Raw genomic sequence first — 24,976 nt, forward strand, 5'->3', positions numbered from 1 at the left:
TGGGCTTGGAGGCAGGGCCGGGCTGGCTCGGCAATTAAACACCTTCCCCAGGTTCCTGATTTCCACCCGACTAGATGGAGGTCTAGACTTCAGGTCTATATGGCTCTGCCTCTGTGTTTAGGCTTCCTGCTCAGATGAGGCCCTGAGGATATGGGGCTGCTTGGTGGGCAGTGAGCAAGTGGGGAAACGCTGATTTATGTTACAAAGGGGGAAAAAAAGAGCCATAAGAAGTGCTCCATGGCCCCTCTCTAGCTACGAGGGAAGACGATGGACATGTCAGAAATGAAAGCAGCCTGATCAGGGTCATGGCTGAGAACAGCACTGTAGAGTCACTGGGCAGCTTCAAGTCCAGCCTCGAAAGCCTACGAACGTGGAGATATTAGAGAAGCTTCTTGGCTCTCCGAGGGTCCGTTTCCCCTTCTGTAAAAGGGGGATGATGACACGAGTGTTTGCTTTCAAGGCCGCTGCCCGGTTGAAACGGATGAACGCACGTCACGCATTTGGCCCCAATAAATGTTAGGATTGGCACAGCAGGGTTATTCTTCCCATAAAACTTTTCCTTTAAGGTTGTGATGTTGATTTAAGGAGAAAAATAAAACCTGGGTTCCAAAAGGGACGGAATCTACAAGTTTGCACGGCTCCCCTCTGTCCAGCACGAATGAAGGACTGTTTTGGCTTCTTTGATTCCAGCCACAGGTCGGCCCCATAGCCCTGACTGGTCCCCTGGGGAAGGCACGCTAGGTGTGAGGAGGGTGCAAAGGGAGGGGCTCGGGGGCAGGGGAGCACAGCCCTAATGATGCCCGGAAAAGAGGTCTAGTCTCTGAATGGGAAATCTCCAGTGTGGCCTCCGCAAAGGCGTAGTGGGGAGGGGCTCTGGAAAGGATGTGGTCCTGGGCGCAGCCTGTCTACTCCTCAGCTTTGTGAGGGCACGGGCTGCACGATGAGGCTCTGAGTGGGGCTACTCCTGGTCCTCCCCAGCATCAGTCGTGAGGTCCACCTCTAGGCCTGTCCTCCCCTCCATAAATGAAACCCTGCAAATTCAACATCACTCGAGTATCATCCCAGCCAGCTCATTAGAACCTTGTCTTCCGGGCCTCAAAATTGTCCCACAATGGCCAAGCTGGGAGTCTCTGGCTGGAAGGGGCTGGGCACACACATAGGTCTGGTTATGGCCCCCCTGGGCAGGGAAGTCCAGCCTCCGGGCCCTTGATGGTCAGTGGTTCCCTAGACCCTGGGAAAGTGCCAGGCTTTAGTGGGAACACCACATCCCTAAAGCCATCATGGGGCGCTCTGGAAGGTGGAGAGGAGAGGAGAGATTTTTCCTGATGCTTCAGTTATTTGTCCCAAGAAGAAGGGCCAGGTGCTTTCTAGTCCTGAGTAGGTGATGCCTGTTTTCTGGAATCAGAAAGAATGGAGAAAGAGGGGGCCCATGTGTTCCTCTTTTGCTCTGCATAAAGCCTTCGTTGAATTGTGGGGCGGCTGGGGCAGCACAGGAAGCAGGGTCCCATGCCCGCAGAGCACCAAGCTGGGACTGTCCCATAGGATCCTAGAAATATCACCCCAGTACACACTGGAGGGGGCTGCACATGACTAGGAAGCCCTCGTGGGCAGACAGGAGATGGACAGAGCTCACAGCATGGAGACAACACAGCACAACGGGCACATAGAGATACGTTTGGTGGGCATGAGTCGTGGTCCCAGCCCATGGGGCTGGGCTCCCGGGCCGTACTCAGCCTTCTGTTGGAAACAGAGACCGTGCAGCGGGAGCAGACCTCCATCCCACATCCAGTGGTCCAGAGACCCAGACTTGAGGACCCTGGGTCCAGACGATGGCCTGGGGAATTTGGAGGAAGGCCACCCATCTTTGGTCAAGAGGCCTGAAGAAGCATTTCTGACCTGGGCAAAGACGGTACCTTTCTGGTGTTGGTGGTGGAATAAGGCAGGACTCACTGGGAAAACGAGGCCACAGCGGGACAGGGACAGACGAGAGGGGCCACAGGCGGGGGGCGGGGCGGGCTGAGGGGTAGCGGAGAAGTGACACTCACCGGTGGCCCAGGCCTGCCGTCCAAACCTGCAGCTCCCTGGACGAAGGGGACAGTTTGACCGAAAGAAGGGGAGGGAAGGGATGGGAGGGAGAAAAAGGGACCGGGGAGGGAAGAGGTGAGTGAAGCAGTGACTCCGGACAGACACAAATGCTGGTCATCAAACAAACGGGAGAAATAAGCTTGGGAGGACAGGTGATGATATTCACATGGAAACCGACAAAAACGGACACCGAGCGGCAGTGTGACCAGCCACCGTGCAGGCTGGTGGGGAGCAGTGCAGACAGCCCATCTCATCCTCTGTGCCCTCTGACCCCCTCTCTCCTGGTAGCCCCTCTCAGAAATCCCTCTGCCGGGGGGTTGCAGCGCTCCGGGAAAAGGGACGCAGAAAGAGAATTCATGGAAAGATGTCTGGAGACAGAGGGATCGCCTCCTTCCCAGGACCAGTCTCCCTGCAGGGGGACAAGCCGATGTGGAGGGTGGGCTGTCTTCCTAGCGTTTTTTTGCACCGCTGTGGAGACCGGGCCAAGGTTGCAGAACCCTGAGGAAATCAGTACTGAGTTACAGCACCTGGCTTGGGGATGTGGGTAGACACTGGTCTGCTTCTGCTCGGGGGTGGGCAGGGGTCTGGGATGTGAGTCCTCACGATGCCTGACCTTTTGCTGGCACTGTGTGGTTTGCAAAGCTCAGGACAAACGCAGTGCATTCCTGTTCTCCCAGACAAGGGCCCGCTTAGAGAAAAAGACTTTGGGGGCAGCTGACTGGGACAGAGGTCTAAGGCCACGTATGCTCTGGAGTAAACTGGCTGACAGGGGACCCACTTGCCATGAAGCACCCAGTGATCTGTGAGGTGCCAGTAGGAACTCTTGCTCCAATGCTGGGCTGGGATGCTGTCCCCAAGACCCACCTAGGAGACCCAGAGGGAAATTTGTCTAATGATTCCAATGTGACAAACCAGAGAGAAGGCAGTGGGGACAGTCTAGACCAGTGAGAACTGAGTTCTTATAAAAGGGCATCTAACTGAGCCTCCGAAATGAGCCTAGGCCTCAGGGTTTTAAAGGTGGGGCAATGCCCCAGGCAAGGAAGGACAGGGAAAAGGTAGTAGGATCCTCCAGGGACTTCCTTCTCAGTTTTAGGATCATGAAGTTCTGGGATGATCCTGACTCCTGGCCTAGGGAGCCCAGGTTCTCCACTCTAGGGCAAGATCAGCATTTCCTGGCTGGGGGGCACATGAAATAATAGAGATGTTTGGGCCCTCTCCCACCTCAATTCAACCAAAGTCTCCAACAGGGAGGCCAGAGTAATGGCATGTTTGACAAGCTCCAGGCAACTCCAGTATGTAGCCAGCACTGAGAACCACTTCCATAGGGCCAACAGAAGGGACTCCATAGAATGTTCTGGAAAAACAGGCTGCTACTATATGGCATAAACTATGGAGGTGAAGCTGAAAATCAGAACTTTAACTAAGTAGTCACAAACTTGGCCTATGCAGTACCAATTCTGAGTTTTCTCAAGAGATCTGGGGCAGAGGGTACCAATTCCGAGTTTTCTCAAGAGATCTGGGGCAGAGGGCACGGACTGGCAGTTTTCAGGCCATATGTGGGTCACTGACATATTTTGCGTGGTCTGTGGAGTTGCAAGTAATTTTGATTTAATGTTAGAAAATGGGGAGATTTCACATAAAATGCCAGATGTTCAACTTCCTTGGAAAAATGAGACCATCTGGAAATACTGGCCCCTCATTCCCCTGAGACGACAGGCAGCTGAATAGTCAGTTTCTCTCCTTAAGAAGGGACGCCTGGCTTCCAGTGCTCCCCAGTCCCCACTACTCCCTCTTGCATCCCTGACGTCCCCGTTCGTTGCCGCTTGTGGAGATGCTCGCTCGGTTGTTTTCTGAAGCTAGCAAAAATATTTCTCTGCACCCATGCCTTTACTGAAAGTTGACAACTTAAAGACACACCAGGCACATTCTCTGTTTATATAACCTGTTTGATCTCTGTGCCATTTGCATTTTGAGCCTTGACTAAATTCTCCCGCGTTCACTAGGGCCTTGGGGCCGTGAAGGCGGATGAGAGATCTGTGGTGGAGTCAGGGCAGGAAGGCTCTTCTCTAGTAATGAGTACTTAAATATTCTGGACACAGCTTAAGACATGGGAAAATGTCTGTTAAAGTCATCAGTTCCTTACAGTCTGCCAGGCACATCAGCTCCTTAAATGTCCTACATTTGATGCACTAATGAGGATGTGATCATACCTTTTGCTCTCGCTGTTTGGTTGCTGTGACTATTTTAACCAGAACTTCAGTCTCTGCCAAGCTGGGGTAATTGGGCTGCTCTTTGTTCTCCTGATCTTTATGGCTTCCCAGGGTGGGAACTGGCCTTGCGCCCAGGACAGAGGAAGCCCCAGTGGCTGGAATGAGCCCCTTCGTGAGGCAGTGGCCTCAGTGAAGGAGCAGCCTCTGGTGTGGCCTGACCACTGACTTCATATGTGACCTCAAGTGACTCTCTCTTCTCTGGGACCCTCAGTAAAATGAGCAGATGGATCCCTGACATCTGTTCCAGCTCTCGGAAAGCAAGCGGTGCCAGCCCCACTGAGGGATGAGGGAGAAGGAAACCCAGGGCTCCGGGAGGTGGGGGTAGAGGACATGGTCCTGGACACAGGGGAGGCAGTGACGGGGCCATGAATCCACGGGAGCTTGGAGCAAAAGATTTGCCCAGGCCAGGCGCCCACATCTGGAAATGTAGTTGCCTCCTAGGGAGCCCCTCGCCCCGACCTGGGGTCTGATCTCAGGGCAGCCTGAGACAAGAGACTGAGTGGCCTTAGCATGCTGGGAGCAGAGAATCTGCTTTTGTACAAGCTCTTCTGCTGTGGCCGGTGCTGAAGATAGGGAAATAGGAGGGAGATGTTGAACGTTTCACCGACTCGCTGCTCCCAGGTCCTCCAAGCTTGACTCCCATTAAGGGCAGATTTTTTTATTGCCTCTGAATCAGTCATATGTAGGGCCTGAGACGTTCTCAGGCCTCTTGGGGCTCTCCAGCTGGGGGCTTCTTGGGTGGGGGGCCCTGTCTTCTTTAGCTCTGCATCATCCCCTCATGCCCAGGCCTGGAGCTGGCCCAGAGGAAGCCCTCAGGAAGGGAATTAGAGTCTACGATCTTGCCCACGTGGGAAAGCAAAACCAAATGGAGTGTTCTGGAATGGAATTTTAGGACCCCCAGTTCTGCAGCAGCCTTCTCCCGCGGTTCTGCATGCCGCCCCAGCCTCCTCAGGACCACCCGGCTGGGATCTGCCCAGGTTTGCTGGCTCGGAGATACTTACGGGTAATCCCAGCGGTCCTCGATCTCCTTTCTCTCCCTGGACACCCTTCTCTCCTTTTGCTCCATCTAGTCCTGCTTCCCCCTGAAGGAAAGGGAAGGGGGAGATCACAGAAAGGCATGTCTCAGACAACTTGTTCTTGCATCCTGGGGTCCTGGAGGTAGGGGTGGGTTGGGGACACGGGGGCAGGTAGAGGACGGAGGAGGGAGGGGGCAGAGGTGGCTGGCCCGTGGATGGTAGGCAGGAGACTCCAAGAATTCTTGAATTCCTAGCCTGGCTCTACCTCCATTAGACTCCTCGGTATCCCTGTAGTAACTGAGAGGTCCCCAAAGGAAAAGGAGATGGGTGGAGTGGAGACAGACCCAAAGGGCATTTCAGGTCAGGCTTGGGCATAAGTGACCATTTGCAGAGCAGGAAAACTGGGGCCCTGCAGAAATTGACTGGCAGGGTCCGGAATGTCACCATGGGAGCTCCAAGGCTCTGGAACTTTGGGACAAGAAATTGCCCAACAGTCTCCTGAAGAATATTGGGGTGGGGGTGGGAGGCACAGGACAATTTGCCCTCAGCTCCCAGCCCCTCTTATCCAGTTGATATGCTTTTGAGGGGGGAGATTGGGAGAACCCCCCCAGGACAGAGACCAGTGGGCTTGGACCTGGGGATGGGGGGGCCTGCACTACACCCCTCTCTGTCTCCACCTCTACTTCAGGGTGAGTGAAAGGTCTGGGGCAGAAAGGTCTGGGCATTTCATTCTATGCTAAGAATCCAACCCGACACTCGTAGGGTGATTGATGGATGGGAAAATTCTAAATCGGAAGCCTGTCCAGTGTCAATGCCGGGTGTTAAAAGGACGTCATTCTCTCCTGGTTGTAGCCGCTGGCCATTGTCACATGATTCTACTTTAGGAAGGGACCAGATGGGCCACCAGTCTCTGAAGGACTTTCCTGCTTTTTGGCCCTCTCTGACACCTCCCCTCCCCTCCCCACTCAGCACCTCTCATGTGACCTCTTCTTACCTTTGGTCCAGGAACACCTTGGAGCCCCTGTATTTGGAATCAAAACAAGGCACCTGAGAACTGCATTTCTAAGTAAGTCAAAAACACCTTGTCCATCGGACCACAAAAGAGCAAGGGCCTGGGGTCCCCGCCCAGGGATGGTGAAGAGAGTGCTAAGGGGGTTCGTGCTTGGGGCTCCCTGGGGTGGAGTCTGAGGCAGGCCTCTCCAACCAGGGACTGACAGAGTGTCTCTCTGTGACCACCACAGTGGGCCTCGAGCCTCCTGAAGGGAAGATGCAGAAGGAGTACAGACAGCAAATGTTGGTTAGATTAATAGACGTGAAGTGCTGGGAATAGCGTCTGGCACGTAAGAAGTCGCGGTAAACACTGCCATTGTTATTACTCCTACTTGTGCCAATGACAATGGGTGACACGGTGCTGTGGGGACTGGGAACCCTGCAGAGGAAGGACCAGCATCTATTGGTTTAGGATGCTGGGGGGCCCTAGAAAGGCCTCATCTTATCCCCTGTCACTTGGAAAGGCTAATCCAGTGGGGCTGGTTTTATACCACTTTCCATCTTAATCCAGATGTTTTTGCTGCTGGTTAGTCAGAAGGAGGAAGGGGGAGAGTGGGCGTCTAATAGCAAAGGGCAGAGTTTAGTGGCAGAGGGACTTCTGCGGGGCAGTGGGACCAGACCCCACGGCTGGCACTCCAGTCAGCTGTCTCTAAGACGGCTGGTGATACCCACACTCCTCAGGGTAACTGAGACGGGGCCAGTTTAACATGGTGTGTGTGTGTGGGGGGCGTTGCAAAGGAGTAGGGAGAGGTTTGTGGATGAGAAAATCCCACCCAGGGAGGAGGAGGAGGTGACAGTGACCCGAGGCTGATATGGATCCCAGTGACTGCCAGGGGGAAGGGATATTAGGGACCCAGTCACAGTGGACTGAAATGCTGACAAGCACACCACACTTACCGGAGGTCCGGGGGGCCCCTCTGGCCCTGGAGGCCCAGGAACCTAGAATCCAAAAGGGAGATGGTTAGCCCACCCTCTGTTACCCTCCGAGTGGCCTCCCCTTTTACCATGGTTCAAGGTCTAGCTGGGGACTGCTAGACAAGGTCAAAAGTGCCCAGCTTGTTGGTTTCCCAAAAGAAGGCTGAGAACAGGGCAGAAACGCATAGCAATACATTAACCTGCACATTGTTGGAGGAAAAAAAAAAACAACCCACAGATTGCCAAGGAAATGCTGTCAAAACGTCTAGATGTCCAGATTTTCTTGGAAAAAAAAAGAAAAAGAAAAGAAAAGCCTGGCAGCACAGGCTCTCGTTCAAGCATGGCAACATTGCCTGGAGCTGAATAAAAGCTTTGCCCTCCAGGCGGGGCATGAAATCTTCAGATAACCCCAGGCCCCACCACTCCCTATTGTCTTTGATCTGGAACTTGGCATTCATTTGTTGTGTGCCTGGTGCCTGTAGGTATTTGAATCTGAGACCTCTGGCTTACAGGAGCGGAGATCGGTTATGTGGGAGGGGGCGGAGCAGCTTTGGAAGAATACCCCTCAAGTCCCCTCGGGTTTGTAACAGAGACTGCTGGTCTCTTCTCTTCCCTTTAATTAAAGGCAGAGTGAAGTAGGACAGATTCATGCTGGATGGGGAAGGTGAAGGGACTCAGGGAGTCTTTCTTTCTACGGAGGATGGTGCTCATTACAGATTCTTTCTGATGAGGACGGCCATCCATTTGCCAACGCTTGGCCACCCAAGACGCAGGAGGGAGGCCTGCCTGCTCCTCTCAGAGCTGGTCACACCGTCTCAGCTTTGAGGTTCTTCTTGCCTTCCCCGGGTTCGAATCCCATGGAGTGTGGCCCGAGTGAACACTCTGTCAGGCCACCAAAGAGAAGCCCCGAACTTGGGCAGACCGGGTACCTCTCATGTCTCTCGGATCCATGGATTTCTCAGCTCAATCTCTGGAAACTCTAGAATCTTTTCTTAAAAAGTTTACTGCTTTTTTTCCTTATTATAAACCAGTGATTCATGTGTCCTGATTGTGACGGTAGCTACACAGACCTATGAATATATTAAAAAAATTCACAGACCTATACACACTCAACCCAAAAGCCAATTTTACTGTATGATGATCTGAAAACAAACAAACAAGAAAATAAAGGAATAACAGACCCACGAAAATATTTTGTAAATTAGAGGGAATTGAATGAACAGAAAGAGGGAAAGAGTAAGTATCTGGCTACTCCTATTATCCTATTATTTTGCTTTATTTCCTTCCACTCTTTTTTGATGCATAAAATGTATCTGAATATATGTTCATGTTTAACAATGATTTTATATATATAATTTGATTCTCTGCTGTTTTTTGTTTAACCTGAAACCTGGTTCCCTTTCTTTCTTTCTATCTTTCTTTCTTTCTTTTTTCTTTCTTTCTTTTTTTTCCGTACGTTCCCCACAAGCCTCCTTTCCGTGTCTCTACTGAGCAGCGTGAAATGAGTTACTCTCCGGCTAGGGCCTGGAGCCGGGCTTGGCACAAGGAGCGCTCCCAAACATGGGGACTATTATACCATTAGTATTATTACCATAAGTTATTGAATCATTTCCTTCTTGTTAGAAATGTAGGCTGTTTCCAATTGTTACTTTAAATACTTCTGGAAGGAACATTTCTGTGTGTGGTGCTTTTCCTGAATCTCGGAGCATTTCATCAGGAGGCCACCGGTCTCTAACCCAGGAACATACCTCCTCATCAAGTTTACTTCCCTGAATGGGGAACAGGCCCTGGTGACACTGACGGTGACAGGGGCCGGGGGACCTCTCCGGGGGCTGAGAAGGCTCAGTTGTCCCTCTGTTGGCTCTGTCTGGGTGGCACAGGCCCTCCCATCAAACACGGTCTCCCTCACATGTAGCTGAGCTCTGTTGTTTTCTTGGCTCTTTCCCTGAGCCTACAAATATGCCCGATTCTCTCCCATCTTATGAGACCCTGGCCTCCGTCCCCAGCACCTCTGTCCCCACTGTTTCTCCTCTTGCCTTCACCACCACACCTCTCAGAGTAGAATGTGCTTCTCAGGAAAGCTTACTTCTTGAGCTTCTAGGCAAAATCCTACAGTCTTCAAGATCCTGCTCAAAAGACCCGTCTTCTAGGATGTTCATCAACTCCTTGAGCGGCTAACCATTCTAGAACATGCTACTGGGGACCATTCGCAAAGGTGGTTCTGTTCCTTTTCCTAACTCCAGACTCTAGCATGGGAAGGAAACATGGCGGGTGCTCTGTGAACACTGGTGGGGAGACCATGACCTGGGACACCGAGGCTGGGTTATGGTGCTCAGTAAATGTCTGGCTTCTTGCTCACTCCCTGTGTCAGGCAGCTGTGTGTTTCCTTCTAGAGCATGGAAATGCCATGTGTCCTAGAGGGACTGGGGGCTGATGAGATCCCTGTCAAACACCCCATGACACAGAAGGCCGAGCGGCGCAACCTACCTCCACTCCTGGCTCCCCCTTCTCCCCAGGCTCTCCTTTCTCTCCCTGTGGGCACAAAACACCAAGCTGTGGGTGCTGGCACTGGGGGGGGCACAGGGACACCCTCACACCTGTGACAAACCAGACCAGGACTAGATGAGGCCAAGGTGTCGTCAAGGGCCACCTGGGAAGCTGAGGGGACAGTCAGCTTGCAATAAAGAAGATGGGACAAGAGGCCTAAGATCACCATCTTCGGGGATCTGAGGTCCCAGCACGTGGGAGGAGAGGCTGATACCATGTGTGGACCCCAGGGTACACAGATCGTGGGGGGACCCGTGACCTGTTTCTAACCAATAGAATATGGCACCTGGCCAAAGTGACAGGATGTCACTCCTGTGATTACATTACACGCTTATGTTACAGATTATAACACGCATACATTCAGATTATGTTACACATGCATGAGCACATGGCCCTGTGTTGGCAGGAGGCACTCAGAGACCCCCTCTGGCCTTGGCCTTGAACAAGCAAGCTGCTCCAATGTGAACTGCCTGCTTACGCCAACAGCGGCGAGCCAGGAAGAGCAGCCGGGTGAGAATGTAGACCAGCAGCTTGACTGAAGCCTCGTGAGCCCCCCGGGGGCAGAGGGCCCGGCGGAGGCGAGCTGGACTCTGGGCCCACAGACCCTGAGATCAGAAGAGCACATTGCTTTCAGCTGCCGAATATGAGATTCGTTACGTGGTCACAGAAACGACTCTGTGGCTCTAGGAACAGGGCTAGGGCTGCGAGGTTGAGAAGGAAGCTTCTGCACATGCTCCTTCTAGCCCGGAGCTGCTCCGTGGTGGAGGGCCACGTCGGGAGGCTGGAAACTGCCTCCCTGTCCCAGCTGAGCGGGGCAGCCCCGGGGAGCAGGACATCTGCCAGAGGGACATCTGCCCTGGGTCCCAGGTGGGACTCATTGACCTCTGACGTTCTCTATACTTCAAATAGGAGAATTCTGAGCCCAAGACTCTAGCACCTTTGAGCCAGGCTGATGCCTGAAGGCTGAGGCCACCATGCTGTGAGCTGAGAAGCGGGAACCAGTATTCACACTCTGGTGCTCTGCACGGGGTAGCTGTTCTTCAAGAGGACCCGATCCACCCCTCTGACTCTCCCCCTCCCCCGCAAACGGCCAGGCAGGCGGGGAGTTAGTGCAGCCTCGATACAGGGCCAGGCATCCGCCAGGCCGGTGACCCCACGAGGGGCCCCCTCGCTTGCGTGCCCGCATCCACAGCGGCCCGCGGACAACCTCAATACCCCACCCTCTCGCCTTACTGTAAATCCCGGGAGCCCGATAGGGCCGGGGACTCCTGTTGCTCCGGGCCTCCCTTGGCCACCTGGTTCTCCTTTCTCCCCAGTTGGGCCGTCTAGACCCTACAGATCGACAAAGATCTCTGTTAGTTGAGAGCGAGGGTGTCAGCCGAGCGTCTGTGACCAACTGCGGCATGCAGGCATGGCTCCCTTCCTCCAAGGGCAGGGGTTCGAGAAGGTGTCCATTTCACAGATGAAAAGCCACTGAAGCCCCCGGAAGATGCCCAGGTCAAGTCAGGAGCCTCGTAGGACTGGGTAAGGTGCTTTCTTTGTACAGGCAGCCTCCCCCAGGTGTCGGGCTTCTGCATACTTGCCAAAGAGGCGGGATTACCCCTGTGACCTCATCTCCTTCCCAACAACCCAGTGAAGTATCCAGGGAGGGAGATTAGCCCCATTTTAGAGATGAGAAAATAGAGGTCCTGCAAGGCTCAGGGACTTTCCCAAGGACACAGGACTGAATAGGCCCCGTTCTCTTGAGGGGGGCCGCTGGCCTTCATAAAGCCAGGGGTTTGAGGGAAACCCAGGGGAGTCCCCGGCCCCCAACTCCCGGCCCCAGGTTTCCAGCCCAGGCTGCAGCAGGCACCGTGCAGAAGCCGTGCTGGGGTGGCACACCACGCGGGCAGGCAGGCGTCCCAGGGTGGAATTCTGGCCGGCCTGCCCTGGCACTCACCGGTGGGCCCACCTGTCCCATCTCCCCTTTCTCCCCCTTCTCTCCCGGGCTTCCTGCGTGTCCGTCTTCTCCCTTCATTCCTGCAGGCCCAGACTTTCCTGGGGGGCCTTGGGGACCAGGAGGGCCCATGTCTCCTGGCTTGCCTCGAGGTCCCTTTAGAAAATATGAGCAATGCTTATTATATACGCTGATGGAGGAGAGAGAGAGAGAGGGAGCATAAAAGAATGGGACGTCCAAAGGACATGGCTCTGTCCACCTCCCTTGGAATTGGAGGAGACAGCACCAGCTCCAGCCCGTCCCAGCTGGGTCTGCCCGGCTCCTCTGGGGCCAGCAGTGTAGGGTTCAGGCTCCTGCAGGGTTGGCCCCACGCTCCCCCACTCCCTTCCCCACAGGCTCACATATGGGCCTGTTCCAGAGCCTTCGGCCCCCAAGCTCCACCATCCCCCATTAGCCCAGGTCAAGGTCCATCTTCGGAAGCTCATCCAGGAGTATCTGCTCTAACCTTTTCTCCATCGTGTCCTGGAGGGCCTGGCAGTCCGATCTCCCCCTGGGGCCAGAACAACGAAGGTCAGTGTCAGAGCAGAGGAGCTGTCATTTACGGCACTGCCTCTGTGCCACGGTCAGCCCGGAGCTATGAACTTACACTGCCTCCACTTCAAGGTGAGGCCCCCAGGGCAGAGCCGTGCACACGAGGCCTGCGGTTTGGGCGGCGGGCAGCTAGATCCTGGCTCCGCAGTCCACGCTCTAGCTATGGCCTCACACGCTGTCTCTGAGGACCCTGGGTACTCCCTGGGAGGGGTGTTGCCTCCCAGTGCCCCACTCCCCTCACCCCCAGTCCAGCCCTCCTATCCTGCCTGCCCCACAGGTAAAACTCCCTGAATCTTCGCATCAGCCCAATCCTCTTCTTTAGGTCAGGGAGGGAGATAAAGGAGGCCTGGCCTCTGTTTTTGAGGCCAGTAAAGAATGACCCACATCACCAAGGCAAAATGATGCTAAGAGAGAAGCAGACAAGAAAGGGCAGTGAATTCTGCCTGGTAGAGCAGGGGAGGCTTCATGGAGGAGGTGGCTTTGAGCTGGACTTGAAATATGAGGACTTGGAAAGGTAGGGAAGAGGGGAGGGTACTTCAGGGTAGGGGCCCTGGTGAGCAGGGGACAGAGGTGCAAACACGCAGGGCCTCCTGAGAAAATCACAGGGGTGGGGCAGAGGGGAGCAAAGGTGGGGAGCGAAGGAGGGGGGAGATCGGGGAGGCGCTCAAGTGCCATGTTCCCTGATGAGTGGGTTGGGGTCCCCCCCATGGTTCTGCCTGGAGCAGTGGCTTGTCTAGACCCAAGCTCCACCCAGCTCTCAGAGGAGCCTGAGAATGATGGGAGCCCAAGCCAGACAGCAGGGGAAGAATGGCAGAGTGAGGTGGCAGGAGAGGGGGTGGCTGCGATGGGGACAAGGCAGGGCCTGGGCTGCCTGGGAGGAGCAGTAGCTCTGAGGGAAGATGGGAGGATCACCCACTGTCTCCCGCACTCAGGGACACACGCAGTGCCTCTGTGGGGTCTCTGCATTGTCAAGACGAGTGTTACCTTCTGGCCTGGGACCCCTGGGGCTCCGGGTGGGCCGATTTGTCCAGGAAGACCGGGGGGTCCCTAGGAAATAAAAGAAAGACCTGTGGAAGAACTTTCCAACCAAGAAGGAGTGGCCTGTTGCCAGAGGGGGGTATGTGGAGGCTGGTTTATGGGGATCGATCATTTTCAAACGTCTCCTCAGTGGCCGGAACATCTTTCAGCAAAGGGAAGAGCACAGGGACTCCACAGTTTAAGTGGATAAGCACTGAGTGTGTCTGGCTTAGCGTGGCGGGGTTGAGGGGAGGGGATCCCGGAGCCACGCCTACCAGCCTCTCCCTCCTCCTCCCTCTGAGCACCCCAGGGCTCTGAGAAGATACGATTCACCTCCCCTGACAGGGACTTCAAAATGCCTCCGGGAAACAGTGCAGATATCCATCAACAGGTGCAGGTGTGTGACACCCATGCCCTGGAACATTGCTCCGCAGCGAACAATGAAGGGGTAGGTGTGGGATTGACTCCCGAGGCACATGAAAGGACTTTCTGGAGTGCCTGGGGTTACACGGATAACTCCCATGGGTAACCCCAACCCATCAGGAGTGGCTACAGGGATATATACATTTGTCGAAGCACATCAAACTTCACCGCGGAAGTGGGTCTATTTTATTGTGTGTAAATTACGCCTCGAGGTTGACTCTATTTATTTACTTTTAAAGATGTCATGTATTTATTTGAGAAAGAGAGAGAGTGAGAGAGAGCAAGCACAGGAGGAGGACGGTCAGCGGGAGAAGCAGATCCCCTGCTGAGCAGGGTTCCCGATGTGGGACTCGATTCAGGGACTCCAGGTTCATGACCTGAGCTGAAGGCAGTCGCTCAACCAACTGAACCACCCAGGTGCCCACTGAGGTTGACTTTAAAAGAAAAAAAGATTCCATGAAAGTTTTGCTTTGGATAGCTATTTCAAATAATATATTTTAATGTCTTCAAATGAAGCTCACTGATTCTAGAATCATGTGTTTATACCAACCTCTGGGGTTGAGGCATGATATGATTGGTGTTTGAGTCTGGAATAAAAATAGTTATAGAAGAGAAAATGGAGTTAAAAATAGAGTTAAACATCTGCCTTCAGCTCAGGTCATGATACCAGGGTCTTGGGATCGAGCCCCACATCAGGCTCCCTGCTCAGTGGGGAGCCTGCTTCTCCCTCTGCCCCTCCCTCCATTCATGTGTGCACACACTCTTTCTCTCGTTCTCTTGCAAATAAATAAATAACTTCCTTAAAAAAATAAAAATACTAAGTTAAATGAGATTCCGATAGCTTGAGAACTTTGGGATCTCCTTTCTTCTCTGCACCTGAAAGTTAAACCTCATGGCAATTGTTTTAACTAGAGATATTCAGTACAAAAATCCACAGGCCTGTCGGTGGTAGTAGGCACACACGCAAAATCAGGGCTTGGAATTCACTGGTTTTCCAAGTGCAGAAGATGAAACTGATTTCTAGGAAAGGTGAAAAAGTGGAGGTTGAGTTTCTCCTGATTTTTTTGGGTTATGGATTTTATGAGCTGAAGGTTGGGTTCGAGGAGAAACATACACACATCCTCTTCTGTGCTTCCATCTCCTTGACACGGCTGCACAGTGCCCCAGTGTCTACACCGAGATAAGAGCACTCTGTGGAATAGGTGAAGAGCCGCTCCTGAGGACAGCTGGGACCCGGGTGGGGGAGGCTCCGGAGAGCCCCCGCTCAGGTGCGGATCACCCTCTGCCCTGCCACTTCAGGGTCAGCCTTGACCTAGAAGCCCCGCACCTGCTTTCTGGAGGCCAGACCTCAAGTTCTCGCCCTCCCCTGGCCCCCGGCCCTTCTGCCCCAGCGCCCCAGCCCTCAGCCCAGTGCCCAAGGGAAAGAGGAAGACTTACCATCAAGGCCAGCGTTCGGATCTCCTAAAAACCAATGCCACGCGATCAGTTCAAGAACAAGTCAAGGGCCATCTGGAGGGTCCCCTTGGCCCAGGCACGGAAACATGGGAGCTGGGCCTCCCTTAGGAGCACAGTAAGGATAGGCCCTCTTGGTGGGCTCCATGCCTTCCCACCCCATGCTGCCCCCACATCTCCCCAAGGTTTGCAGAGCCTCTGAGGCTGTCTTACCCCAGACCCAGGCCCTGAAATGGACTGCACACTCGCCTTCACTTTGCCAAAGAGGGAGGGTGCAACATCTCTGCTTCTCCCTGATCGCTGACTGGGACCCTCCCCTGTTCTCCACATCTCCCCCCAGAACCAGACTTCAAGACTCCAACATATTTCCTTGTAAACATCGAATGCAGAATAGGAAGGTACAGAGCCACTCAAGAAACCAGGGGGATGAGAGTTGGCACGCAGACAGGATCGTACCCCAAGTAAACGGATCCCCAGAGGGGCAGTGTTTCCTTTAAAGGACTGGTTCTCCAACCGCGAGTGGGATTTGGCCCCCAGGGGACATTTGGTGATGTTTGGAGGCATATTTTTGTTGTCAGCAAGGGTGGTGAGAGACCAGGTGTCTAGTGGCTCGAGACCAGGGATGTTGTGAAGCAACCTACAACATACAGGTCACCCCTCCCCCACAACTCCCCACAAAATGACCCGCAGGTATTGAAGACGTGGGGCCCCAGAACCCTGGTCCACCCACTATGATGCTCAGTTCCCGGAGCCCGGATATCCAGCCAGCGGGGCCAGACCCAGAGCCAGGCCACCTGTTGGCCAAATGAGGGGGTGCGTTTGCCTGGAGGCTGGAGGCAGAGGCCAAGGGAGAGAGAGCAAGGGGGCCACTCTTCTGGAAGCTCTGTCAATAGTCTGATGTCAAGGACACTCGTTGGGGCATCGAAGCGCCCCCTCACTGGGCCATGGCACAGCGCCTTGCGCCCTTGAGCGCCTCCCGATCTCTAGTCTCTCCGTCAGCTCCCACGTACCTGGAGAGCCTCGTTGATATTTCCATTGTAGTCCACCATCTCTCCTTTCCCTGGTTCCCCCTTGGTGCCCTGCGAAACAAATGCAGTCTCAGCCGCTGGCCGGGGCCAGGAGGGACAGGCTGTGGGGCACGGCTGCCGGCTCTTCACCAGACAGGGTTGTAGCTGAGGCGGGCTATGTCTGGCTGCCCACAGGAGGACCCAGAGCAGCAGGCCGGGGAGCCTGTCAGGGGGTTCCCCACACTGACCGAGGATGCCCAGAGGGTCTAAAACCAACACAGAAGTCTCTGTCCGACAACTATGGACTAGACAGACCTAGAGAAGACTTGAATCCCATCACAGCGGCCACGACTGCAGAAAGAAGTCTCTTCTCCCTCCCTCCCCCTCAAGACCCAGAGCCCAGCCACTCACACCATGACCCCAGGGAAGTGAGGTGCAGGTTCTGACTCTGGCGGGGGGAGATGCACGTACCTTGGGGCCGGCTGGTCCCTCGTTTCCAGGTGCTCCAGTCTCCCCCTGTTGCATGACAATTTGAGTGAAATGGGGACAAGGCTGGGTACAAGAGCGTCTACTGTCCCCAGAGGGCCATGGAAGGGTTGGGAGGCTCATCTTTGCTCAGGCCAGGAAGCCGATGACCTTCCCGTGAAGGAAAGTGCAGTCTCCGCCCGTTCACAGAGCATCTTCCCCAGCCTGCCCTCCTCTGGGCCTCCCAGCTTCTCCGGCTTCTCACCCCGCTTCTCACTGGATAACCTTTTTCCTGGCCTGGGCTAGTTGTTAGGGACCGCCCCTGTGACTCCCTGGCCGCCTCCCCCATGCCAAGCTTTGGAGGACCACCCCCTTTGCTTCCCTTTATTTCCAGTTGGCTCAAGGCATGAGAACTTAGCAACTTTTTGCCCATCGCCTGAGGGGTCCATAATTGCCACGGAGGGGCCGTGGGTTCTTTCAGGGGCCTCTCTGTGTGTGATAGCCCCACATAGCAGGATGGAGAAAGGGGCTTTGGCAGAAGGCACTCAGAGCACTCCACCCCTCCCTCCGCCCGCCAGGTGGGGTGGGGGGTCATCCCGGTTGGAAACAGGATGGGACTGTGGGGAATACATGATAACAAACCACAGTCCCAATGGTTCTGAGACAATGTTAACATTAAATACAAATTTTTTTAAAATCAAGATAGAAAGTAAATATAAAGGGACAATAGAATTTGACTCCTCAAGACCCTGATGACAGCTTTGTGCCCGGGGGTCCAGCCGCAGGGACAGCCACCGCGCTTTCTCTTCCTGAGCTTGGTCTTGAACTCCCAAGCCAACCTTCATCTCAGAACTGCGAGCCTCTGTACCTTGTCTCCTTGCCGTCCTGGGGGGCCGGCCGGGCCATCAACGCCAGCTTCTCCCTGGGGAAGAGGAGAGACATGGGTGCTGGGTGTTTCCGGATCTCTGTCTTTGTCTGCACTGGCTTCTACTAACTAACTCACTTCATTCTACTCATCTGACTCCCACCCACTGTGTGGGCCCAGCCTCAGTCTCACCTCCTCCAGGCAGCCTTCCCTGCCTGCCTCTTTCCTCCTCTGAGTTCTGCACCACTTTCTGGGGTCCAGCCCGCAGTGCCAGAAGCTCCTCAGTTCTTGGTTAACACACAGTCCAGCTCTGTTTCAGCCCTGGGGTATGGACTGCCATCCGCACCCCTCCCCCCCCTCCTCCCCAACCCCCGGTGTAGACTGCCATCCGGTCCTAACTACAGGGAGGCAGGTCATTTTAGAACCTGGAACACTTGGGAAGGCCACCTCAGCAGGTCCTGCCCAGGAGACGGAAGGGTCCATGAAGGCTCTGAGTACATAAGGAGGGGAAACAGGAGGCCTAGGATGGGAGGCGCAGAGAGAGACGGGAGGAGGTCCCCCGCGCATACTTCCCTCACTCAGCACTTTGCCCGTTCCCTGAAGGAGGACACGGCCTTCTAAGCTTTCCCTTCTTGTGTCCCAGGATGCAGGGACAGTACCGACCAGGCTTCCCCAACCCCAAATCAAAACCCAAGACCTGCCAGGGATCCACGTCCCATGGAGATGGAATCTGACCCTGGGGATGTCCCCGAGCCCAGCTTCCAGGGCCACCATTGGCAAAGCTGGCACTCGAGTTGGTCTGATGGGCCCGTGGGCGGTTGCCCAAGACCCTTTCTGCCACTTCATCTTTCCCATCTGTGGGCTTCCTTCTGGTCCCTGCCACGATTTCCTTGGGAACTGGGTCTGCTTCTCCTGCCAGGCCGTGAGCAAGCGTACGGCAGCTCTCTGCAGCCTGAAGGTCAGGCAGAGCCCCGCCACAGCAGCCCCTCAATACATGTTGGTGGAACGAATATGTGTATCTTCCAAAATCATGCAACGCGTCCTCGCCTTAAAGAGGCCCTCCTCACTCCCTGGGCTGCTGGAGCAAACCAAGCAGCGCAGGACGCCTCTGCTTCAGGAAACCCAAATCTCACCCCTGTAGCTTCCACCCGGTGTAAGGAAAGTGACAGCAGTCCCATTTGCAGCTGACCCCACTGTGGACCCCCACCCCCCCGGCCCCGTGTGTGCCAGCACCCGGTGGGGCCCAACGGATCACTGATCTCATATTCAGAGCCTGGGTAGGGGGCCCTTCCGGCTCTCCTAAACCCTGCAGCCACCCATTCCTGACTCAGTTACACTGTAGCTGTTTGAATCATTGGGACCAGCCACCTGCCCTCGGACTGCTTCTCTTGGATAGTCAGTCTCCACAGAAAATCAGGAGCTCAGTCCAAATTGTCTTTCTAGAAACCACTGGAAAAACCAGACATCTGGAGCAGGAGAGAAGGCAAGGCACCCAGGATGGAGTCCCCAAGAACAGGCTGAAGATAAAGGCCACACAGGCAGTGTCTCCCTTGAGCGTGGATCCCAGGGAAACTCACCTTTGGCCCTGGGGGCCCGGGCAGCCCTGGGGGGCCGGGCTCCCCTCTGCCCCCTCCGATGGAGTTGCCGGCATCGCCTTTTTCTCCCTGGGGGCAGAAGGAGGGGGAGAGTGGGAACGTAACCATGAGTAGGCCTGCCTAGCTCCCTGTATTTTCCCCCCTTCCAGTTCCAAGGAATGGGGGCAGCAGACGACGCCTTGGTCCAGGCTGGGCACAGAGGCCCTCAGAAGCCTGGCCTGGTCTCACTGGCCGTGGGATTTAAGGAGAGACAGGACTTAGCCATTGCAGGGGAGCAGGTATGGAGCTGAGCAAGAGACCCATCACGCCTTGGGTCTAGACTGTTTCCTCAGAGTGTGTCCATGGAAACCTTCTTCTGGGGATGGGAAATATTTGAAATGTGGAAAAAAGGGTCTGGTGGCCGAAGAATATCAGGGAAGGCAGAGGGAAAGGAAGCACTTCAGGCTCTCTGCCCCCCAGGTGCTCTGAGCATGACAGGAGAGTGTCCTGTAACATTCCAAGGGGGCCTGTCTCATGCAGCTCTGCCCACACTTATTTGACCTCAAGTCTTCTTTTCTTTTTAGTGGAATGTCATGGAGCTCGTGTACCAGGGAGTGATTTTCAGAGCTGGTGCGAGTACATGGGACAAGGTCACAGCTCCTGGTCTTTGAATATGGACATTTTTGTCAATCGGGGCCTCCCACGTGGTACGGCACGCACAAATCTTGCTGTCTTCCAAGGATACCTCTGATACTGGGGCCCCTGAATGGCCAGGGCCGGGAATGTGGATGCGGATGAACCCCAATGCCTTTACATAAAACCCACCATTCCGAGCTTGCCGATACCCACCTTCTGCCCCAGGAGGCCGAGTAGCCCAGGGGAGCCTGCCGCCCCCTTTTCACCCTGTGGAGGGAATGCAGACAGTGCAGGGTTAGGAACGGTTTCTCCAGGCCAATTGGGAAGGCCCAAGCCCCTCCCGCAGAGAGCCTTGGCTTTCTTTGCTGCCTCCCTGCTCCTCCGTGGGCCATTTCCCCCTGAGACCCCCATCTGTGCCAGATTCCTTTCCTGGACCACTTCACACTGGTGAGGGCCTGGGTCATTGTTCTCCTGCTCCCATATGGGCTGGGCCCTCATCATTTACAAGCAAGAGGCACCAAGAGCATTTAGCTCCTTTTGGGGGCATCTCCTGGGAGAGCTGAGTGGTATAGAAGGCCAGCAGTCAGGGAAACAATTCCTTTTAACCACTCTGCTCTTTTCATTTTTTTAAATGTCTAGCACTTAGAGGTCCACGGTCTCTGCTGACCCCTCCCTGCCTCCAGGAAACACAAACTTCATCTCACTAGACTTTTCCTTTGGAGGACCATTTTGAGAAGTTTGCTTCCTGTGATGGGTTGGCTTCTGTCCTCCCCAAGTTCGTGTGTCGCAGCTACTTCCTGTAGCTCAGAATGTGACCTTCATGGGAAATAGGGTCATTACAGACATAACTGGAGAAGTTATGAGGTCACACGAGAGTAGGGTGGGCCCCTAATCCAGTACGACTGGTGTCCTTATGAAAGGGACATTTGGATGGGGGGACAGGCACACCAGGAGAACACCAGGTTAAAATGAAGGCAGAGATCGGAGTGATAATTCTACAAGCCAAGGAACACCGGGGATGCCAGATGCAAGGAACACCGGGGATGCAAATGGCCAGAATCAAGGAGAGAGGCAGGAAACAGATTCTTCCTCCCAGCGTGCAGAAGGAACCAGCACTGCTGACACCTTGACCTTGGGCTTCTGGCCTCCAGAACCGTGGGACAATAAGCTTCTGTTGTTTGAGCCACACAGCCTGTGGTCCTTGGTTCAGGCATCCCTCACAAGCTGACACCCTGCCCTAAGCATCTTCTTCCACCAAGAAGAACTTTCTCCCCCAGGACACTCATCTCAGAGCCCTGCTCTCACTGCACAAATAAAGAGGCTCCAGGGCTGTGAGTGACCCCTTCCCAGCCTCAAGGGACAGAAGCAGTCTGTCTCCTCAATTCTCCCAAAGCTCCCTCTTCTACACCATGAGGACAACACTTGGCACTCCCAGAGCAGCCCGTATTGGGAGAGCACCCCAAGAGTACCCCACTAGGTCAGCACCCGAGGGCACCCCTCTCCATAGCTGGATGGTTGCCCATTCTTGTAGCTAATAATAGAAACGGAGGGCCCTGGGGTCATAATTTGACAGGTGTCTCAGTGAATTTTCCAGCTGAAGCCAGAGGATGCCGCACCAAGTCTTTGACTGTCATCCCCCTGCCACCTGCCCTTGGGTAGAAGCTGAATGACAAAAGAGCCTGAAGCCCATCAAAGAAAGGGAGGGAGCCAAGTGTGGGCCCCTTTGATGGGCGGGAAGTCCTGACCCCCACTTCCCCGCAGCTCCGCCTGGGCTGTGCCTGGGGTATGCCGGAGCTGGGGCCTAGCCCAAAACAGGTTGAGTCTAAAGAGGAAGGATGTAGGTGTTGCCCTTCAGAAGCCCTGGGGGAGAGGGGACAGACGGAGGGAAGGCCTCCTTCTGCTGGTCTTTCTTCCTGGGAACCAATGCTTTGGAGGAGGGACGGTGTGCTCCCGAGTGTAGGATTTCTGAAGTTTTTCCAGGCCATCCCGGCACTCCCCTCTTCCAGGGGACACACGCACCCTGAACATACTACAGGTAGCACGTGAGCCATGGGGTTGGGGCACGGAGTGGGAGGACCAGCAGAGGCCAGTCTGAAGCGGACACATGCTCAGAGACACAATATCCTACCCTCTGCCCCCTCTTTCCTGGCAAACCTGGGGGCCCTGGCTTTCCTACTGCTCCTGGCTCTCCCTTTGTGGTAAGAAGAGAAAAGTCTCTGATAAGAGGACTGGGGGGTGTTGAGGGGTACGGTGGACAGTGATGGTAAACTAGCGTTTCCAGAATACTAGTCCCATATGACGTTCCTCTTTAAAAAAGGAAGCTCTAGTCAAAATGTTTGAAAATGCTGCACCAGAGATTATAGTTTTAGAGGTCCCCAGTATACATATAGCCTCCTAAAGGCTCTGAGAAGGTCTGCAGTAAAACAAATCAAAACAAAACTAAACAAAAATTGAAATACTTTTAAGTCTATATTTCCCAAACTTATTTGGCATGGAAACTTTTTTCATGTTACATCCCTTATAGAACAAGACAAGAGACACAGAGCCCTGCAGGCACAGGGCACAGGAGTTACTGCCTGCTGGAGCTTGTGTGCAGGCAAACTGACTGAGCTCCAGGCCAGGATCCAGGGAGGGGAAGGCATTCCTGGCAGGCAGGCCCCTCCTGGGTGGGCCCTCCTCTGCTCAGTCAGGTCCCCAGCTCCAGGCCAGCCTCAGGGGAACCAGGAGCATAACAATAGCAGCCACTGCCGCCTCCCCCCATGCTTGATGCGTCATGCAGCCCAGAACATTCCCTCTTTATCAGTACCTTGGCTCCTGGGGTCCCTGGCTCACCCTGTGTGAAAACAAAGACTCTGGTAAAGAGATGAAGGAGAAAGAGTGAAAGCTGACGCAGGAGTAAATGAGCAAAGGTCTTCATGGAGTGTGTGAAGCATCTGGCCTGCCCAGGACTTTCCTCTGCCTAGGCTTCAGGTCTCAGGACAAAGGAGGCCTCCTGGACTCTTCCTGATTCATCCCCCAGGTGAGGGATGTGGCAAGGGTGGGAACGGGCGGAGAGAAGGGAAGGACACTGGCTTTGGACACGGTGCCCCCTGTCCATAGATCTGCTGGGAGATACACCTTTGTGCTTCTGGGGGTCCCCATCCGTCTGCCTGCCGACCAGATGCGGTTCGGGTGGGGTTCAGGGGAAGGACTCCTGCTCTCCTCTCGGGAGCTCTGCGGGCATGCAGCTGCTGGATTCCAATGTATAAAGGAAAGCACTGGGCTCCCTTGCTCACGGGCAGGACGCTGTTTTCCCTGAGGCCAGCAAACCTTTGCTATGTACTTTGCAGGGCTCAGTTAAAGCATCTCTTGGTCAAGTTGTGCATAATGGCATAGACGTTGCCTTAAGAGAAATGTTTCTGGATCCTGTCTGCGCCCTCCTTGGCCCAGCGGCCACCCCACGGAGTCCTTGAAGCCCCGACTATGTCTTCCTCTCTCCTTCCCTCCCATCATGCCCCTCATATGTGGAGTGATAACCTTCCACTGACCTTCATCCCAGCCACAGCAATTCCAGGAGCTCCCTGGTGGAGAGAAGAAAACGGCATGGCGACTTTCCACAGTTGAGGCAAGCAGGGAAGGAGTGGCCAGCCTCCCAGCCTCCCCTGGGGCGGGGTGGAGGGGGGATGCGAAGGCAGATGGCTTGCTTCTGCCTGATGCCCAGACCCACGGCAAAGGTGGGTGGCAGAGTTTGGCACAGGGAGCGTGGGTCCCCAGGAAGGCAGAGGTTCTGAGCTGCACAGTTGAGTCCCCCAAGCTTCCCACCCACCTGCTCAGCTACCAGGCCCTCACAGCAGGGAGCCCAGGAATGTCCAGGTCGGGGTATCTCTGGGGTGCCATGTGGGGTGGGCTTCAGTGGGAAAGGAAAGGAGGAGGAGGAGATGGGAAGGGAAAGGGGTAGAAGGGAACGCCGTGTGGAAGGGGAGAACAGGAGAGGGTGTGCGGGTGGGATTCTCCCAGAGAATTCTCTGTACCTGTGCCCGCATGGACTGGGGAGCAGCTGGGAGTGAACCCCATTTCCACATCAGCCCACGACCAGCCACTTTGAGGTAAATAGGCTGCCCAATGTGCCACTTAGTCAATCCCAAGGGCAGGTGATTTTTAGGGAGTCCCTACTCTCCATGCGGGCGGCAGCTGGAGCTGGGCTTAACCAAGACGCCCGGGAGGAGGCCCGGCCACGTCAGGAGGGCACTGGGGAGTGCTGGCTCATGGGCCAAACGGAAGCCCCCGCCCGGAGCAGGCTGGCACCGCAGGGAGAGAGGGCTGGGAGGAAACATGCACCCTGTCTTCATGTCTCCACAGCGGACCTGGGAAGGAGAAGGAGCTGGGCCTCCCAGGTGTCCCAGAACTTAGGAGAGAGGGCTGGAGCTCAGGGAGGGGCTGGCGGGGGGAGGGGTGGGCAGGGAGGGGCAGGTACCTTCGCTCCATGTTTGCCCGGCATCCCTGGCATTCCCCGTTCTCCCTGAAGGAAGAAATAAAAGAAACGCTGAGAAGAGGACCGGACTTGCCCGAGGCCTCGGCCCTTGAAGCACGGCCTGCGGGGGTGTCCAGATCTCCCTTCTGGCTGGTTTGGAAGGTCGGGATTGCTATCCAGCTCACGATGATCTCCAAGGACCCCACAGCCACTGCAGGCCGCTCCTCTGAGCTCCGTGAACTCACAGAAGGGCCCCCGAGACAGACAGTCTCACCAGCAGAGTCCGAGCCCCGGAGCGGATGCAGGAAGAGTTGTGAAGGTCCTACTACCAGCCTGGGGGCCCAGCTGGGTCAGCGCTCCGTGCACTTGACCGCTCACCCGAGCAGCCCTCCCTCTCACTGCTGCCTAGCACTTCCTGCGCCATTCTCACACCAGAAGCTTTGCTCTCGTGGTACCTGCTGGCTGAGCCACACAGGCTCCTGCCTCTCCACTTCATCCTGGGGCTCCCCTTCCTCCCAGCTAAGTCTAAGGCCTCCCGGGGGCTCATGGGTCCTGGCCGGGCACGGCAGAGGGCCAGTCTGTGGTTTGGGGCGTGGAGGCAGGGTGCCGTCTGGAACCCATCTGGGGGCACCAGGAGAGAGCTGTGGCTTCAGGACATTGTGGGGTTTGCTCTATGA

General features: G+C 55.1%; 1 protein-coding gene across 12 annotated transcripts in view; it reads right to left on the bottom strand.

The window, feature by feature from the left end:
- Nucleotides 1–24,976, bottom strand: part of COL13A1 (collagen type XIII alpha 1 chain) — a 140,542-nt gene that overhangs the window by 14,535 nt on the left and 101,031 nt on the right. For 8 of the 12 annotated variants that reach the window (XM_032841367.1, XM_032841380.1, XM_032841414.1 and 5 more), the window contains 18 exons: nt 24,303–24,347; nt 23,377–23,409; nt 22,656–22,682; nt 20,063–20,116; nt 19,217–19,303; nt 17,643–17,696; nt 16,781–16,825; nt 16,313–16,381; nt 15,288–15,311; nt 13,395–13,457; nt 12,325–12,369; nt 11,823–11,975; nt 11,117–11,215; nt 9,824–9,868; nt 7,319–7,360; nt 6,366–6,392; nt 5,357–5,437; nt 2,046–2,081 (listed from right to left, as the gene is read on the bottom strand). In XM_032841367.1, the coding sequence (XP_032697258.1) occupies nt 2,046–2,081; nt 5,357–5,437; nt 6,366–6,392; nt 7,319–7,360; nt 9,824–9,868; nt 11,117–11,215; nt 11,823–11,975; nt 12,325–12,369; nt 13,395–13,457; nt 15,288–15,311; nt 16,313–16,381; nt 16,781–16,825; nt 17,643–17,696; nt 19,217–19,303; nt 20,063–20,116; nt 22,656–22,682; nt 23,377–23,409; nt 24,303–24,347 (1,029 nt within the window). The remainder of the gene's footprint in view (nt 1–2,045; nt 2,082–5,356; nt 5,438–6,365; nt 6,393–7,318; nt 7,361–9,823; nt 9,869–11,116; nt 11,216–11,822; nt 11,976–12,324; nt 12,370–13,394; nt 13,458–15,287; nt 15,312–16,312; nt 16,382–16,780; nt 16,826–17,642; nt 17,697–19,216; nt 19,304–20,062; nt 20,117–22,655; nt 22,683–23,376; nt 23,410–24,302; nt 24,348–24,976) is intronic. The other 4 variants (XM_032841375.1, XM_032841431.1, XM_032841422.1 and 1 more) reach the window with 1 other exon arrangement.

The sequence above is a fragment of the Lontra canadensis genome, unplaced genomic scaffold, assembly GCF_010015895.1.
Source record: "Lontra canadensis isolate GAN:19392208 unplaced genomic scaffold, GSC_riverotter_1.0 scaffold3, whole genome shotgun sequence".
NCBI lineage: Eukaryota > Metazoa > Chordata > Mammalia > Carnivora > Mustelidae > Lontra > Lontra canadensis.